Source organism: Corvus moneduloides, chromosome 7, assembly GCF_009650955.1.
Source record: "Corvus moneduloides isolate bCorMon1 chromosome 7, bCorMon1.pri, whole genome shotgun sequence".
NCBI classification, from domain to species: Eukaryota; Metazoa; Chordata; class Aves; order Passeriformes; family Corvidae; genus Corvus; species Corvus moneduloides.
The window spans coordinates 21,121,625-21,141,044 of record NC_045482.1 but is presented as its reverse complement, the minus strand read 5'-3'; the positions used below and the strand labels follow the sequence as shown (position 1 = coordinate 21,141,044).

General features: G+C 35.5%; 1 protein-coding gene across 1 annotated transcript in view; it reads right to left on the bottom strand.

Annotated features, from left to right (window-relative positions):
* Positions 1 to 19,420, bottom strand: part of LOC116446511 (sodium channel protein type 2 subunit alpha-like) — a 70,622-nt gene that overhangs the window by 35,887 nt on the left and 15,315 nt on the right. The window contains 12 exon segments of the mRNA XM_032114476.1: positions 549 to 681; positions 1,566 to 1,913; positions 5,181 to 5,480; positions 8,352 to 8,558; positions 8,711 to 8,852; positions 9,723 to 9,786; positions 10,086 to 10,358; positions 11,401 to 11,492; positions 12,000 to 12,128; positions 13,725 to 13,814; positions 14,695 to 14,813; positions 18,400 to 18,716. Of these exon segments, the coding sequence (XP_031970367.1) occupies positions 549 to 681; positions 1,566 to 1,913; positions 5,181 to 5,480; positions 8,352 to 8,558; positions 8,711 to 8,852; positions 9,723 to 9,786; positions 10,086 to 10,358; positions 11,401 to 11,492; positions 12,000 to 12,128; positions 13,725 to 13,814; positions 14,695 to 14,813; positions 18,400 to 18,666 (2,164 nt within the window). The 5' untranslated portion in view covers positions 18,667 to 18,716.

Here is a 19,420-nt window from a genome sequence, read left to right as displayed (position 1 = left end):
TTTTCCATATAGAAAATACAATATTTTTTTATCTTTGATAACTCCAAAAATTTAAGAAATACTTAAGACACTTTTTGGGCAGTGGCATGGGTTGATTACATTTGGGGTTTTTTTCCTTTATATTTCTCATTCCAATTTCCTATTGTCTATCCTTGGATTTAAAGCCCAAGGGAAATGACTGCTCTAGTACATCACTGTCTTTATAGTGGCAATTCCTGGGTTATCTTAATTGATTTTTCCTGCTGATGTCTAATGGAAAAAGAAATCCCTATATTTTCTGTTTGAGGCTCTGGCATCCCCCTAGCTACCATTATTTGTTAGTCCACTTAGTAGAGTAATATTTTGGAAGGTGCTATGAAAAATAAATGGTTAAGCATTTAGATTGTGTAAATGACCTTAGAAATGCTCAAAAGCCTTTTGTATCTGATATTCAGACACTCCACATGTCCAGTTTTACATTTACAAAGCAAATTATGTAAATAATTTCTCTGTACATGTAGTTAGCAGAACTTCACTGAACTGCCTGTCAGATAAAATGCATCAAATACCTTCCATTGTATTTGTAAGTATGCTGGCTATGCTCATTGCTCTTTGTCTTGCAGCAGACTCTTCCAGCATTTCCATGGAAATTTGATATGAACTCAGTCTTCTTTTCCTTATTTCTGTTTCAGTAGTGGTGCCCTGTAAATGAAATACTGAGGAATTAGACCATACTTTTCAACAGCCAACTAACAGTATTTACTGCATAAATATTGTAGTGATAATCAAAATCATCTTTGTGCAATGTAATATACTTTTCTTACACACTGAATGTTTCTGTTCTTGTCAGGATTTCTTTCTTCTTTATTGGTGAACTCAGTGGGAATTTTGTACAGTGTAGCAAATTACCTGAAGGACCCAATACCAACACAATGTGGGACTGGAGGTGGTTCACATTTAAATGACTGGCTGAACAAAATTTTTGCTAGATACCTTCTTGATAGTGATGATAATAATAATACTAATATATAAAATACTATGTATGGGCAAGGCTTGCTTATTTGAATGTTTGAAAGAACATCTTAGCTTACAGAAGTTTGAAACTGAGGCTGAAATGTTATGTAATTGGAAAGATATTTAGGAATGGTACATGTTTTTCTCATGAAAAGCGTGAGACAAAATTCCTCGAGAAAAAATTCAGAAAGGGTTATTTCTAGTAACTATCATGGGAGTAGTAACCACCTTCTGTTTAATTTTATAGGAGTTTTCCTATACATATTTCCATGCTATAGCTTTGTTTATATATTGAATGTCTACCTTTGTTGAAACAAAACTATATACAAATTGTCAAATTCAATTAATCTTCTTTTTTTTCCATGTGCAGATCTCTTGCTGAAAGCAAGAATATATTACTTTACTAAGCCTTAGACATAGGAGGTTGAGGACTTTTTTCCTTTATGTTCTCTTGTTTAGAAACTATTGCAAATTATTTCTTTAAGAAATTATAAGGAATGCAGAGATGAGGAACAAGAGAAAATTCTGTGCCTGAACCAAACTGCAATAATTACTGATTTACTTATAATTACCTCTGGTATAAGCTGACCAGTAGGTGAAGTTAGAGCTGAAGGTCCTCCAACCAAGGAAACCACTCCATTGCAATCCACAGTGCTGTGCATCTTCCCATTTACTGGAAGGGCTGGTATCATTCTAGATGACACACTCGCCTGACTAATGTTACTGTTGCGCCTTTCTCCATGTCGATTTGGGACAAAGAGAGAATCTCTTCTGCTCTCATTGTCTTCGAGAGTGCTGTGCTCATCATCAGCAAAATCATTTTCAGATCCTATATCCTTTGCATGACCTCTGAAACTGAAAATGCTGGTTTTGCTGTTGCGCCTCGGTGAGAACAGAGAACCACGAATGCTTAACAAAGACTGTAAAAGATTTAAAACAAACCAAACAAAACAGCATTAGAACTAAAGTTGTAAGTTCTTGGCTTTTCAAAGAACAATTACAGTGCTGGAGGAAGGATAGTCATTTTATTATAAGTGTGTCCATTAGGGGAATGTGTTCACCAGGGGACCTGAAGTAGAGGGGAAAATTCTTTTAAGGTAATGTAGCAGGACTAAGGAAAAGTTGTGCAGAAGACATAAGCAAGGTTGAAGAGTTCTGAGTGAAGACGGTGCATAGAGCTGGTATGGACTGTGCTGGAGACAGTTTTCAATATCACTATCAAGGTTTTGCAGGTATTATCTTTTATTCCTTCTATTAGAGTACAGAGCTAAAAGTGCTTTACTTCTCTTCTTCATCCCCCGGATTCCTAGGGATAACAACTAATAATGCTCAATGATCACTGTTTTCTCTTTTATTTGGTAGATGCAGAAGTGATCTTAAGTTTGGTATTGAGATCCTTCTAAACTGATGTAAGGAACTTGACTGACTTCTTCACAATAGGCTCAACAGTGGGGGAAAAATAACTAGACTACAGAGGAGACAGCTTGGGGAAGCTTTGGAGATACAGTAGCAGCACTCTTAGGCATAGCTCTCTGGGGACTATAGCAGGCTGCACACACCTGCCAGAATGTACCACTCTGTTATCAGGCAGCTCAAAGCAAGTATTCATCAGGGACACCGTTACCTAAAGATATTCTGCTACGGGTGAGAAAAATAAATCAGTGGTTGTTGGTAATTTATCTTTTAATTACAGTAGAAGCCGGTTAATGAAGTGTTCTTCTCCCTTGCTACATATTTTATTAACAGCATTCATGAATAAATAAAATGAGTACTAATTGTGGAGAAAAGTAACCTGGCATTCAGCCTTCAGTACTGCATTTGTACAAATCTTCACATCTTTGTTCATCAAAAACCTGGTTTGAGACTATTGTCGCCTTTTCAGTATTTTTGCAGGTGGTAAGTCCTCATATGTAATAGCAATGGGTCTGATCCCAGGTATAATTAAAGTGAAAGTGAAAACTGTCCTATATTATATAATCCTATGTTAATACGTTGAAAATCAAACACTGTATATATACATATATCAACCCATATGTATCTCTGTATATGCATAGTCAGATATATAAATTCACACACATAATGTATGTACTGAAATGGTAGAACTGCCTGTTGTTTACCAGGGTTGGAAGGTGTTTACCATTATGAGATGTATTTTTTTCTGCTCTTTGGTATAGCTCTTATATCTATACCAAATTTTAATAGTTTGGGCTGAAATTTTCTATTCTGGTTGTCAGCCTCAGGCTGAGTTATTTGAAAAATATCAGCCAAATGATTGTGCTAACCCATTTATGTAAACTTGGCTGGAGAAAAAATGCTGTTTTGCTTATACTGAAAGATAATTTTATCCAAAAGAAACCCCTAGCTTCTACAGAATATGACGCTGAATTCTGAAAAAGCGGTAAACTAATTACTACATCCTTTTAACATTTCCTTTTAAATATATCTGGCCAACCTACAGTCCTTCAAAAAATGACATGCTCACCAGGGTTTCATCTGACTACCAGTGATACCCTTGTTCTTTTAGAGAATGTTCCCATGGCTGCTATGTTTTATTTGCAGGCCAATCTTTCCAATATGTGTTACCACATTTTGAGCACAGCTAATTAGATTAGCCCCCTCAGGGATTTGGGAGAAACAATGCCTGTTCTGCAAGTTCCTGCTGCGTTGAGACAAAAGCTATAAGCCAAAGTGGCTGCAATTTTAACACATGTAGAGGCAGAAATATATGTGTCTACATGCTACTAGAAAGTAAGGACTGAAAGGAAGGTTTAACTTTTCTGGCAAACTGCATATGGAATATAGTATCAAAGGACAAAACCTCTTACAGGGACCAGCAGAGCAGATTATCTCTCCTTACCATTCTGCCTCATTGTTTCCTGCTCTGGACCCTGTCTCACCAGGGAGATACTCCATGGCTAACAAAACAAATGAACTCTTCCTTTACCAATTCTACTGTTTGCAATTCTTTCGCTCTTGTGGCACCCAAGTTTTAGTTGTATGCTGTCAACTTTTGCCCCAAAGCTTTGTTACAACTGCAAAAAAAAAAATGTTAAGAGAGTCTTTAATTAGTTATTCTTAATCTGGATGGTATTCTTAGGTAAATGCCATCTATTGGCTCAGACCACACATTATCATTTTGAAGAGATGCATTTTGAGTGATTTTTTCTAAGAATGCCGTAACTGTGTGTAGCCTTGAAATAAGCAAAAGTAGCACAGAATCATTTAGGCTAGAAAACACCTCCAAGACCATCAAGCCCAACCTTTGGCTGATCACTACCTTGTCAACTAGACCATGGCACTAAGTGCTATGTCCAGTCAGTTCTTGAACACCTCAAGGGATGCTGACTCCACCACCTCCCTGAGTAGTCCATTCCAATATTTTACAATCCTTTCCATGAAGGAATTCCTCCTGATGTCCAATCTGATATTCTCCTGGCACATCTTGAGCCTATTTCCTCTTATCCTGTCACTGGTTGCCTAGGACGCTGACCCCCACCCAGCCACAACCCCCTTTCAGGGAGCTGTAGAGACCCTTTGATTTATGGGAGTAGAGCTTTGAACTTTGGATTAAATCATGTCCAGAGGTCCTTCATAAACTACTTTTTTCCTATGATTGCAATGATTCTCTGTCATGTATAATGGATTTCTAACGAAAAAGAACAGTATGACTAAATTGTTATATATATGAGCCTGAAAGATCCCTATGTAGTTTGTCCTTACTGTGCAGTACTAGTGCAACTATTCTCATTATCTTCACATTAAAGAAGCTAATTAAGGAAAATAATAGAAACTACTGGCAATGTGGGATTTCCTGTGCAGACTATTTTGATGTTGCAGTCTGCTAAAAACCCCACATATTTGTACAGTTTTGAAATGGATCCAGAATGTATGGTTCATTAATGCATATATATGAATACTAATCTTTCTTTCTCCAGTCTGCTAGACACATCCTCAGAAATACAGTTTCAGAAATGTGTTAATTAAGTTTATAAGTATTCCTAGAATGTTGTTTTATCCCTTTGCTAATAGAATGGGTCAAACATCTCAAACTTACACTGTGAATGGTGCTTCCGCTGATTTTTCCTTCATTCACCATTTACATAACTTCCATATGTAAACCTGCTGTAATATCAGTGAAAATAAAAGTAGAGTGAACACATGTGACTTAGTAAAATAGAGTGCTGTACCTGGTGAGGAGAAGTGAGCCTTTTTTCATATGTCAGTTGACTTCCTTCATTGGAGAAGCGGAAACTTTTTCTTCTGATACTGTCTTCTGACTCAGACTTGGGGAACTTATCGATATCTCCTTTGTCCTCTGCTTCAGACATTTCTTTCTGTCTTCTTTTCTTCCTTCTGTTTCTTCTTTCTTTAGCACTCTTTGAGCTCAGCTTTGATGCTTCTGAAGAGCTTTCCAAGAGTTCTCCTAATCCCCCTACACCACTGAAATCTCTTGATGCAACTGATGCCGCTGCTACTGCTGCTGTTGTCTGTCAGGTTACAAAGCAAGGTATTCTTAGTAGGCCAAAAAAAGAATAATTTTATAGTCTTTTATCAACTGGTTTTTATTATCACTGTGATAATAATGCTCTTTGCACACTCTTGAGTGTGTAAATATACCCCAAAAAATTTTACTGAAGACAAACTATTGAGTCGTACAGCTCCTCACTGTTTAGCAGCATGAGCTATTTGAAGCACCAACTTCAGCAGAATAATAGCTACACTATTTCTTAAAGTATTGCTGCACAAGGCACTGGTCTAAAATAAAAGTAGTCAGAAAAGTGTTAACATAATGCTTTTTCATGTATTTCAGACCTGTTACTCCATTTTCTCTGGAGAAAAGCCCCACATCATGGTCTAATTCAGCTAATCCCTTCTGAGCTCTTACAGAGAAAACTAATGCCTAACACTCATCATGTGAGTAAATGTATCAAAATCCAAATAGTGCCATGAAAGTAGTTGAATCCAGCCTTTCCTCACTGTCTTCACAGCAAGAACACTCCCTTTACTTTCCTTCTGCCTTTGCTGGTACCAGGCACACTCTCTAGGCACATCTTCAAGCCCTGCCTCCCTCTTCACGTTTCTCCTCCCACATGTCCCACCACATCTGCACTCTAGGTCTTTGTTATAGATATGCAAAGGTACATTTATTGCCTGTTGGTGCTACAGCCTGAGAGAAGAAGAAAAGTTTAGATTTCTTCTTGGATAGAAAGGAATGAGATGACTTACTAGAGTCATCCCAAAACTCAGGACCAGTATCTTTAACTACAGTGGTCAGCCTACTAGTTGTGGTTCATTAGAGAAAGGTTGTCATCAAAAAAAGAAGAATTGAGAGTATGTCCGGTGTTGTTCCTCAAAAGAACTGTGGGAGATTCCTATGAAATTCTGTAGTGGAAATATCTTCGGGAAGATGAAAGGCTGCTCTTAGCTTACAAAAAAGGGTGGTGTGATAAATGGCAATAGACTAGGGTTATATAACAAGATGATTAGTAATTATCCAGCAAAACATATTATATTCAATGCCAATATTATATTCAAGTATTTCAGGAATAATGACATATCTCTCTACAGCAGGAAAGGATAGTTTGAAAGCTCATAGTATGAATTAATGTCTTTCTTTGCCACAACATACAACCCATGCTATAGAAGTTGACTGTACACAGACTTTTTCTGCTAAATGGAATATTAAAGGGATTCTGAAGTGTTTATAAAATAAAAAAACAATACTCAAAGTTTTGTCATACTGGTTCAGAATATCATCCTTCAAAGACTCGAACAGAAACAAAGGCGGCAGATGCTGAGTCATCACCTATCTACTTCATAATACTAACAGTAAAGGTCAAACAAGTGGAGCAACCCAAAGACCACTGTGATGACTTAATTTGTGGATGAATAAGTTCAGTGTCAAGGGGGTGAAGAGATGGGTCCCAAAGTAATTTCTGCCTCAGCAACTAACTCAACACATCAGTGATCCACCCTGTACTGCCTACTTTCTGCTAACGTTTTCATAAACAAAAGAGATCCTGACTGTAATAATGGTTTACTTATAATGAATGTAGTGGTCACTCATTTAAAAAAATATGACTTTCCAGGGTCTTTATTCAACCTGACTTGTAGTCTCTGTTTCATATTCTATTTTTCTTTCTATGTCTGGATCAGTGTCATTTTTCCCCACTTGCAGACATACAAACATCTAGATGAGCCTCCTGATATCTTTTGATATAATGTGATTTAGTGCCTTTAAGGCATTAAAATACCAGATTTAAGAAAAAGCCAGCAACATACACTTTGCTGATATTCAACCTTTCTAAATTTGAGTTTTGCAGGATTCTGCTCTTTCTTTAGTAATGTGGAAAGGATAAAGTTTAATGACTAAAATTAAGATATGCTAATTAGATTTCACAGGTCATAGATAAAGATTTCTGTTCAAGCGAAAAAACAGAGAATTTCTCTTTTTATTAGCACTTTATGGAGTCATTCTAACTTAAGGAAAATACCTGCAAAGTACTACCAAAAACATAGTTTCATAGAAGATTCAAATTTGCTAGCATTTTATAAACACTGTCCTGTTGAAAATGACTAAATGCCATTTGAAAAGCAATGGTAAATCAGTCCAGAAATTAGACAGATGGCTGACTCACAGAGATGAACCCCTGCATATATTTTACTTTCAGATAAGAAAATCTTTCACAAAAGTGTCTATTGAAATGTCTTTTTCTCATAAAACTTTAAATAATTTTCTTCTCTTTTGAAAGGAAACAAAGATTACTTTAAAAGAATTCTGAAATAATATCTTTGTTATGAATATTGCTCATCTGGTTTTGAATATTGCTTGTCTCTTCTAAGAATACATAAACTTCTGATTTACTACAGCGTCAGTTAGGGATATTTTTAATTATTTTGCTGGATAGAAACCTAAAAGAACACTGATTACGATCCTTCTCTCTATTTGATGAATACTATTAAGTACAGCCAGCTTGGCAATTCTCACTCAGATGTAAACCAGAAGTAACATCACTAGACTTCGTTCATGCTATTTATAAGATCTGTAACATAAAAGCACCATTAATTATGACTACTTTAAGTCAGGTTTCTAGAACACTCTTATGACAAACATTTTACTTTTACAATCCTTTGGTGAATGAAGTAACATTCTTTTCAGTACCATTAACTTGCTTTTTTTACTATCTGGTTCGTTTCTGGTTTTCATTGGCTATTTCCACTTTTATAACTTGCATGGTAAACAAGACCTTTTATTTTCCACAATTCATTGCACAATGTGTATGTGTTGTTAATCATAAAAAATTTTTTTCCATGCCTTAAGAACAAGGTTGTTCAGAAAGGACAATTTCTATCATTACCTGAGCTTCTTCCTGTTGCTTCTTTAGTTGTTCCAGCATCTGTTGAAATTCTGCCTCTTTCTGCTCTGCTTCTTCCATTGTTGCTTGATTCTGCTCTTCATAGGCCATGGCGACCACAGCCAGGATCAGGTTGATCAGGTAGAAAGAGCCCAGAAAAATCACCAGAACAAAAAAGATCATGTATGTCTTCCCAGCAGCACGAAGAGTCTGGGGAGCAGAAAGCATATCTATATATTATTTCACCGCTTACCTTTTTCACTGCAACAACATTTTGCTTTCAGCTCATGTAAAAATAAGCCTATTTATGTAATTTTGGAGGTCACCAACAGTTTACTATTTATGTCATAATAATTTCTTACCAGCTGATAGAGGTTTTCCCAGAAGTCCTGAGTCATTAGCCGAAACAGAGACAAAAAAGCCCAACTGAAGGTGTCAAAACTTGTGTAGCCATAGTTGGGGTTTCTACCAGCTTTCACACATATATATCCTTCTGGGCATTGCCTATGTGAAAACCAAACAGGAGGCACTTAGTCATAACTTTTATTCCCTTCTAGAACATATGTATTGTCTCTTGGAAGAATATGCATTATTTTTCCACAGGAAATCCATAAATTACAATTAAATTCAATCAGAAAAAAAATTCCTAAGAATTTAACTAAGAACATAGTAAATGAAAGATACCCATTCCATCCGCTCACTGGTTGAAATGACCTAAACATTAAAACTCTCCTCAATTACATTTTGCAAATAGAATCTTTATTCTAAATGAATTATTTCCTGCCAAAATAATTGCTAAAATGTTGTTAAGGTTACAGACAGATTAAACAATATTATTAGCTAAATCCAATTGTAGTATTAGGGATTTCTCACATAATGCTGAGATATATATATATAGTAAACTTCTTCACTGTTGCCAGTCAGGCATCCAAGTTCAGCTAACAATTCTAGGTTCATAATTTGGCACATGTAAATGGCAGAATTTGCCAAAAATAAGAGTTAGGCTTGAAAAATAGATTCAATCTTGAACTATGAAGTCACTGTTGTGCTTTCTTAATATTTTCCATGTTCTCTTTCTCACTTCTAACTTTTGTTGCCTCCTACCTTCTTCAATCAGTAAGTCACCAAAAGAGACTTTACAAAATTTCAGATTTTATCAATAAAACCAACTTCATTTTCCAATCAAGCAGGGAAAAGGCTGTTAATTGGTATTTTGTTTAGCCAGAGGGTAAAACGTTTTGACACAAGTAAGAAATTCTTGCTTAGCTGCAAAACTTCATAAGTTCTGTAACTCTTCTAAATATGAAGTTGCAACTAGGTTTCATGTTACTGCTTTTTCTACAGAGCATAACAGAATTTTTGAAAGGGTCTTACCCTGCATCAGAGCTATTACCACAAAGTAGGGCATCTCTTTGTCCTTCCAAGATGTAAAAATGAGCTGTGTAGAAAGCATTAGAAATATATATGAATAGATCAAATAAACCTGAAGGTGCTACAAAGTAAAATAAAAAAAAATTATGTTAAATCAAAGAGGCTAGATACTGCTCACTTTGTAGCTTGTTTAGGAACCTTTATGGTTATTTTTTTTTTTACTGTATTTGATCTCTGTCAAAAAGTGACTGTAAGCAGTTCTACATAAGGCAGAAATATAAACCTCTCAATGTTCTTTGATTGGTCACAAATAATTACATATTTTGGCCACAAATATATTAAAATAGTTACATCAGATGTTCTTACTTTCATCCTCAATGTAATCCTTCCAGTTAAACGTGCTCACTGTCATGTTAACAAATGTACCATTTTCATTCATTGTGCTGTTAAAGTAGGAAATAATGTTTATTTCAAAAGTAGAATTGTCTGGAGGCCACTGCAGGCATTTATTCCTCAAGTTGCCCATGAACAGCTGCAGTCCTATCAGTGCAAATACACTCAGACAAAACACAGTCAGGATCATCACATCTGAGAGCTTCTTCACAGACTGAATCAGGGCTCCCACAATAGTTTTCAGGCCTGCAAACAAAAAAGATCCGTAGAATTATCAAAGAGTATCTTTGCCCTTCCCATATAATTAAGAGGCCATGCAGACACTTAAAAAGAAATTTTATTTTATTTTTTAAAGGTAAAGCTTCATGAGCAGCCTCAGAGCTTGTGAAGATGAATGAAAGAAAAAGATTCCTTTTTATGAATATGCAATGTACATATATTCCAATAAATCAAATATATAATATTATTCTCAAGCAGGAAAATTTATCAATCATGGTTTCCTAGTACAGATTCGATTGCATTTCCTAATTTTTCTCTGCATTAAATATTCTGCCAATAATTCAGTTTCCAGTTAATACTAAACTGGAACACTTCACAACAACGCGAAGACAGCATGAGATAGAATTGCAAGTAATTTTGAATGAAAAAGTCATTTGTATTTGATAAATTTTCCTGTGCATCATTTATTTTCTCTTTGGTATCTTCTTTTGTTGTTACTTGTTTATTTTTAAGACTAATATCAATTTTAAGTGGTAAAACAAAGGAAAAATTTCAAAACCAAGAAAGCCATAGCACTAAGCTTTTATAAAGTAGAGGCAATTTGTCACAATAAAATGCAGAAAAACAAAGCAAAATAACCCATAAGCCTCATATTTTATGTTTCATGCAAGACTCTGTTAAACTCAAAGGCTGATTTTGCAAAATAAAAGAAGCTAATGCTGAAAAGGCAAAGAATCATAATCTAGGTTAATGATCCATGCCTTTTTTTTCTTTTTTTTTTTTTTTTTTTGGCAACATGAGCAGCCAACAGCAAACTTATGCTCAAAGAAAGTGAATTCAATGGAACAAAAGTCAGCCTCGGTGTTTAACCTGGCTCTCACCTGGAATGACTGATATTGTTTTCAAAGCTCGGAGAACTCTGAATGTTCTCAACGCTGAGACATTGCCCAGGTCCACAAACTCTGTCACATATCTGTAATAGGGGAGTTCACACACAAACACAATGACAGCACACAAATAACAGTTGGAGATACGAGGGGCCTAACACCTTACACCAACTACTTCTTACCTGGAATTACAGAAATAGTTTTCAAAGCTCTCAATACTCTGAAAGTTCGAAGAGCTGAAACATTGCCTAGGTTTACAAATTCTGTTACATACCTGTAGGATTAAATCACAGTTATTCAGAATTGAGGCAGAGCTTATACTAATTAAGTGGGTCTTCAAAACCTCTGTGGCAATACTAGCAATCATACTTCAAAATTTACCTGTCTCTTCAGTACATTTCACTTTAATAATTATTTTCATCAATTTTGATTAAATGTCATTGAAGTGAAACTCACTGATTTGTATTTGAACATCTAGTTAAACTAATTAGCTTGTAATGGGACGGTGACATGAAGTCAAAGGGATGGCTTCATTGCTGGTGAGCGGAAAAATGTAGGACATGAAATTAGTGTCCCTCAGCAGTAATTACACTAGTGGCTGACACTCCATTTCGGCTTCTGCCGTATTTTACTTTGATTTATGAATACTAAAATGTGTGATACGGTGTCTAAACTTCAAAGGTGGCAAAAATTAAATATGTGTAAATAAATACATTTATTATAATAATATTTACCACTAATTTCATGCCCTAAAAGCTTAAAAAGTTCTTGAAGCACTTACGCCATTAAAATGACACTGAAGTCAAGCCAGTTCCATGGGTCTCGCAGAAAAGTAAAACCTTCTAAGCAGAATCCCCTTGCAAGAATTTTGATAAGTGATTCAAAGGTATAAATTCCAGTGAAAGTGTACCTGAAAATCATCAGAGCAGGAATAATGAATTTTTGCATACTTATAGACAGTGCCAGTCTTTAGCAAAGATGAATTAAAAGAAACGAAAAAGTATTTAGAAGTGAAAGGAATAAATTATCAACTTTACTTGCCCTAAATATTGTAGTTCTGTTCAGTGTTCATTGAAATTTGAACCTGATGTATATGCTACTCATTTTCTAAAAGGTTGATTTAATCTTAGTTCTTGTGCCTACAAATAATTTCTGACTCTAGTATTTATGGATATATTTCAGACTTTGATATTTATATGTACATTCTTTGGCACTCACAAGGTTGCCTCTTTGCTTGCATTCATAAATCAGGTAGACGTCTAAGGAAAAAACCGAAGAATTTTTTTTATGTCAAAATCAGAAAGTTTTGTAAAAGTCAGTTTTGGATAATAACTATACTAATGACTATATTACATGTCTATTTCATAAACAATAATCAAATATAAGAAATCATGCCCAGACTGTTATTCTCAAAGATGTAGAGCATGATTACCAGTTTACCTGGTGTGTGAGCAGCTATTCATTTAAGAACATAGAATAGTCAGTTATAAGCAGCATAATGCAGGCACTTCCTGAGACCCACATGGATCTCCGTGGTCCTCCAGAATAAAGGAATTCTACCTACAGACCCTACTGCTCTCCTTTCAGACTCTCAGCAATTCTAACAAGCCATCGTCACTGTTAACTGGGAATGGGTTAATGGTAGCAGTTTCCAAACAGTGTTCAGTGTAAGGTTCATTATTGCAGAGAAATAAACAAATAAAAACCAGTAATGGCTACTTGAGAAAATGAGGGAATGAAAGAAGCAACAAGTGGTTAGAAGCAGGTCTTTAATGAGTAGTAGTATTTCAAATAAAAACATAAAAGGCTTTGAGGAACATGACCTAGTAGAAGGTGTCCCTGCATGCCAGGGAGTTGAAACTGGATGATGTCTAAGATCCCTTCCAACCCAAACCATTCTATGATTCTACAGTATTTGAGAGGAAAACATGTATCTGTATTTTGTTAGAGAATAAACGTGCATTTATAACCATGAACAAGAAAGAGAAATATTCCTTATTTAGGTCAGCTCTTTGTTACTCTTTCATAGGTAAGGCCCTTTCCTTGGCAGTTTAAGTTTCTTGTGGTTTGTGGGTTGTGTGTGCTTGTTGTGGCAGGTACTTACGAGTTCAAATCAGTAAGGCACAATAAAAGTCCCACTGTGATGAGATCATGGATACTCAAGCAAGGTATGGCAACAATTTTACATGCACAATTTTACCTGCACATCTGTAGCTCCTTTTCTAATTTACAGCTCAGAATATCCAAGGACAAGAGCTCCTATTTGTATTACACAGCAGAAGTTCACCTATTCCTCAGACATAATTTTAATGAACATGGTGTTACTCTTAAATCATTTAAGTTATTCAGGAGGAAACCAGAAAGATATTGATGATCTCATGGAATCTGGTTCTTCATGACTCTGGACCAGCTCATTCTGGCATTTCACATTTTTATAAATGCTTCTTGTTTGGAGTCACGCATAAAAAAAGATGTAAAAATAAAGAAGTAAAAATATTTAACTTACTCTACATTCTTTGTCCAGTCTGGAGGGTTACTCATGGTCATAAATACACAGTTGGTCAAAATAGTGCACATGATAAGCATGCTGAATAATGTAGGTTATAGTTAAGGCACATACATCAGAAAAGTAGGACAGCTTTATAACACTGAAATTGCTTTAAAATATTAAGTGTATATAAATGTGTACAAATAACATGACATTCTAATTAAAGTCTGAAAATAAAGCTTTGCACATAAATTTATGTATTTTAAATAGTGTACCATCTGGCATATTACGGTGCACTTCTGTAAAACAATGCAATACTTTCGTAATTATAGCAGGTTCAAGTTTTAAATGAAATTTAAACACATCTTTAACTCTGTAAATCATGGAATGACTGCCCAAATGTAATTACTCATTTAACACAGGTGGATCATTCTAAAAGATCTTTAGTCGAGGTTGGTTGTTTAGGCCCAAGTTCTTCTTTGAACATGATTGAAATATATTTGAAAATACGCTCCTTTATCCTGAATCTTTTATAGGACACCTATCCCAGTGCTGAAAATATAATGCTGAAAAAGCAGCTCTTTACCCATGCTCTTTTGTCCTTGCTAAGCGAGTCTAGTTCATGAATAGTATTACTGGTCTTGGTAAAAGTGTGACCTTAGATATGTTCAAGTGCAATGGTTTGTTACTAATGTGGCCTTAGCTGCAGGGCTTAGTACGGGATCAGGTCTCCTTTTAGATATAAAGCCTGATATTTAAACTCTGACAGCTTTAGGTGGTTCAGTAGAGAATTCTCTCAGCAGGGATGAAGATCATACTCCAATTCATGTGTGATACTGCTCCTTTTTTAAAGTGTGAACAACATATATTTATTTAGCATAGTTCACCCCCATGGACACAATTTGTATATCCACATGAAAAGTATTATTTCAGTCATTAAGTATTTTTAAATAGCAACACTTAAATCAACATTAAGAAAAAAGGATATGAATGTACCAAAATCTTGATAGCAATTTTTCTGATGGGATTAAAAGGAGTTAAAATATACAAGGCAGATGTGGCACTGAAACGGAAAATTGCTTTTCCCTTATTCAATACTATGAAAGTCTGCAAAAAAGAAATACAAAATTAAAATACAGTGTTGACTACATATATATCTTCACCTTCTACTAAAACTTTCCATTCTCCACCTGAGAGGTACAAGTTCCATTCTACTGTCTTCCTGTGGTAGGAAAATAACTGATTTCTATGAATACAATGGATTAAGCCCTCCACAGCCAATTCTTCAATGTGCAAAATTTGCCAGCATGTGGAATGAATTCTGATGTTATTAAAATTGGGGGGAATTACAAAACACTATGGCAGCTTATCAATAAAAGCAAAATGCAGCATTTTGTCACTAAAATAATTCAATTTTATTTTTAATGAAGTCTTTGATTAAAGTGAGACCTTCAAATTTATCAAATACATTCTACCTTGTGAGTGAACACAAACAAAACCAAAATAGCAAAAGGGCAATTCTAAATGCCACTTTGTATTTGGAACAAATACTTGACAGAATTGTATACACACAGATATATATAGTGACAAGGAGAAATTGTAACTCCACAATCAACCACAATTTAAAAATAATTTTGCTTTCATTTTCTATTTTAAATACTACCAATATCAATTATATGCATCTTCCAAAACATATATCTGTGAAAAAATTAAAATGATTAATAAATTGCCAGTTAAGGTAGTTCTGAGCAATGTGAGACAAACATACACCAGAATTCGGCATCCTATCACAACAAATCTTTTTTTAAAAAAAAATTGCTGGTTTTGTTATTAACACTGTGCTCTTACTCTCCCTATATGTGAGCAGTAAATTTAGCTAGTCATTATCTTTTAAAATTTGGCCTGATAAACGTATGGCTTTTGTTCAGTTTATTATGTTTCTGTGGGCAGTTGCTGCCTAAGTGTATTTGTGTGTGAATGAGGTTTGCTTGCATCTTTGGTGCTGCTTGAAATTTCTTCAGGACATGACTATTCTTCATTCCTTTTGCTCTTTGTCGATGGTAATGGCTCTGCTTTGTGTTAACATAATGGGGTCTTTGTTACACTCTCAGCAGAGCTATATAGTATCACTGTTCTCCATGTTGAATTCCATTCTCTGTAAAAACTTGGCCGTGATCAGAAAAATGCTGCCCTCTTTGTGGCCTTTACTGACTATCTGGTCAGTCATCTCAGGCAGGGAAAGCAAACCTCTCCATGGTGGGAAAGAAAATAGGTGAAGGAGTGTGGCTGGTGCCTGTTCATGGAATAACATCAAGCTAACACTGAGGGTGGCAGAGAACGGACACACACTCCTTGGCATTTCTCCCTGCCCTACAGTCCTTCACCCTGCTGGAAATGCTAGAAAGATGTTGCCTGTCCCAAGGTCACTGCTGCAGCTGAGCCTGAAGACAGACTACAATTCACGTATGATTTCCTCTGCATTGACAAGTCAATGATTAAGGGTACTTGCTACTATACACCAGAGGAGGGATGACTAACTCTAACCCATGATTTAAGATGTCCATTTATTTTCTATTGAGCCTAATTATACTGCTACGTAATATAAATACAGATGTCACCCGTGACTAAAGATTCGACAGTTTACTAATTGTTCTCATAGACTAAGAAGTCCATCATTAGTGTGAGCTTTTACACTTTTGTTCCAAAAAATCTGACTACGTTTTCTGATCAATGGAGGTTAGAAACTATACTTCAGAACTCAGGTTTTCTGAAACTTCACTTGTAGAAGGCTTGTTCAGATAACTTTATCCCTGAACTTATTTATGCAACTTTATTCCTGAATTTTTGCAGCTAGTCCAGAAAAGCCCTTAGTGCTGAAAATTATACTGTAAGTAAGAATTTGCATGGAACTCTTGTTATAACCCAAAACATATAAATTTAAATAACCCTTGTCAATGCTGTTTCTTTAAGCTTTAATTTCTTTACATTTTCTTAATAATGTACATACTTGTATTATCTACAGCACTGTTTATTTAACTTTGGTAACTGTTAGGTTATGCAATTACATACATATTCTGCTTTATTTTCTGTTCCCATTACTGAGGCCATAATTTTTAAACCAGTTTTACAAACCAAAGGCAACCAAAAATTTAGCCACAAAAGTGAGAGTATTATTTGCATGATCTTTTCCTGACAAATAAATTAAGTTTCTTTGGAGTTTAAAGTATTTTATGCCTTGATTTTGTTATAGGGCTCAGCATCAAGTTTCTTATCTTGATGGCAGCCTGGAATGCTTCAAGCCATCATTAGTGCAACTGTGTCGAGTCCTTTCTCTGTTTCAGAGAGATGGGAAAAGATACTCCCAAGTACTTTTCCATAAAAAACCTTCTGCATTTTTTAATTTAGGGGTGTTATTCACCTCTTCATCTTCCTTCACTCTCCTTACCCACAACACTTTGCAGGTCTATCAGAAACTGAGAGAAGATCTTAATGCTGCTAAAGGAGCCCACAGAAATAAACAAGGGTGTAGATGAAAACTGGCTCTTACTGTCACCTGTACCTTTCAGTAATCAGTGCAGGACCTTAGGTACTTTTACCTATTCCCAGGTATTATTTCAGACCCTGGAGAATTTTAAAAGTCTACAGCTAATCCCAGCTATGGAAATATACTTGTTTGTTCCTTGTCTTTCTCCTAACTCAAATAACATTAGTCTGCTTCCAATTGCATGCATCATTGATACAAGACCAAAACCCATACACTCTACTGCAAATCCTGACTTTTAAAAAGTCAATTTTTTTACTTGAATGGATCTGTTTGAACTACCTTTTCTATCTCTGAGTCCCTGACTTGGGGATCACATGAAAAGGAGGACTGTGTATGACTGTGCAAATTTGAAGGGAAAATGCATCTCTTTTAGGAGTTTACATTCTTCATGGAGCACAGTTTTTCTACTAACGGTCCAGTTGTGTTACAGCCCCACACATTTTACTTAGATACATAGCTTTTATCTCAAACCTCTTTGCTCTGGCTTTTCTGTATGAACTCTTCAGAACACCAAAAATGTCTTTTTTCAATTCCTTCATCAAAACTCAGCTTTTCCATGGTGTCTGCCAGAGACTTCTAATTGACACCTTTGCAGTAGAGATCTATCATAGCAAACCCAAGCACCTCAAGCAATAGTTTGCATTGTGGTAGTTTCATATGAGCCAAGATTTAAAGAGTCTCTATATGCTACATATATAGAGATACATATGTATTTCTTACATACATATATATGTTTGCATATGTTATACAGCTGTACAGAAACAAAGAATATGCTTACAGTCCTCTATTTCACTAACTTGGGTGGATGCTACCTTGTTATCTACAACTATTTCCATTGCAAAACCATGCTTGAAACATCTCTTTTGTCATATCCACTCTTACTATTATATTGAAATCAGGAAAATTCATTCTGTTCTCAAGGTCAGGCAAGATCAAGGAAGATACATCTTCCTTATGATGAAGTAAGTAACAAGTAACTCAACAGAATTGAAACAGTCACAATATGGAAGAGCATCAATCAGTTCTGTTAAATTAAAGGATGATTCTGGATATTTAGTGGATTGATAGTTCTAACCATCCCATTTTGTGATTAAACTTTTCTAGTGTATAAAGTTATATTCTCTTTTGTGCAAAACATTATTCACTCACTTTTTTATTGATATAATATGGGTCCAGGTCTTCCAAAGGTTCAGATACCATTCCTGGAGGTATGTCACCATAAATAAATGGCAGTGTCTTTCCTGCCTCCAAGTCACTGTTTGGTTTTGGACCATTTTCATCATCATCATCTGTATGGTCTTGCTTGGGCTTTTTAGCCTTTTCTTCTGCAGAACGTTTTTCAATAGCTGCGAGAGAATCTCTAGTAAAATAGCGGAAGCTTTCAGGTCCAGGTGGTACCAGCAGTGCCTGTGCCATGTTTTCATCCTGTAAATTTAATTACTTATAGATTCTTGCATAAGAATGACCTATAATAGAAAATGAAATAATTTAGGCAAGCGAGATTGTACCAATGGAAAAAACCCCAACATTTGGTCAGAAATTCTTTCCAGGCTTAAATAGAAATAGAAGCAGTATATTTCAAGGCTGAATGACAGTTAAAAGCAACTGTTCAGAATTTATTTAGATATTTTATAAATTATTTTTCAGCTTTTTCCTGCTGATCCAGAAAAAGACACTATTTCTGCCCACAGACACTGCTTTGGCTGTGTCCTTGGACACTCCCAGTTAGAGCGAACTGCTGATACAAGTGTTTTAACAGTACAGCTTTTTTTTTTTTAACAGCAAATACAAATGCATAGTCTGTGAGGTACTGTTGAAAATTGTAAACCTGCATTCTACTACTTAATAGATTTTATCTTTCCATATTTTTTCAAGCATAGGCAATACAACCTTACAAATGTAAATACTTTCATTAAACTAAAAGATTTTGCATGACTGGTGCTGTTTAAATGACAGCAACTGAATTATGGGAGGAACAAGCATAATTCTTTCTTACTGACACTTAGCTGTGGTGAAGGCTAATATTAGATACCAGAGCAGGTTAGGTTGCATTTATTGACTGTGAGCTGTGAATCAAAACCAGTCTTTTGAGTAAAAGGAAACAGGATGTACAGTCTAGGCTATGTGGGAAAAGATGCTGCTTCTGATTCTTTGCAAGGCCAGTGTCATA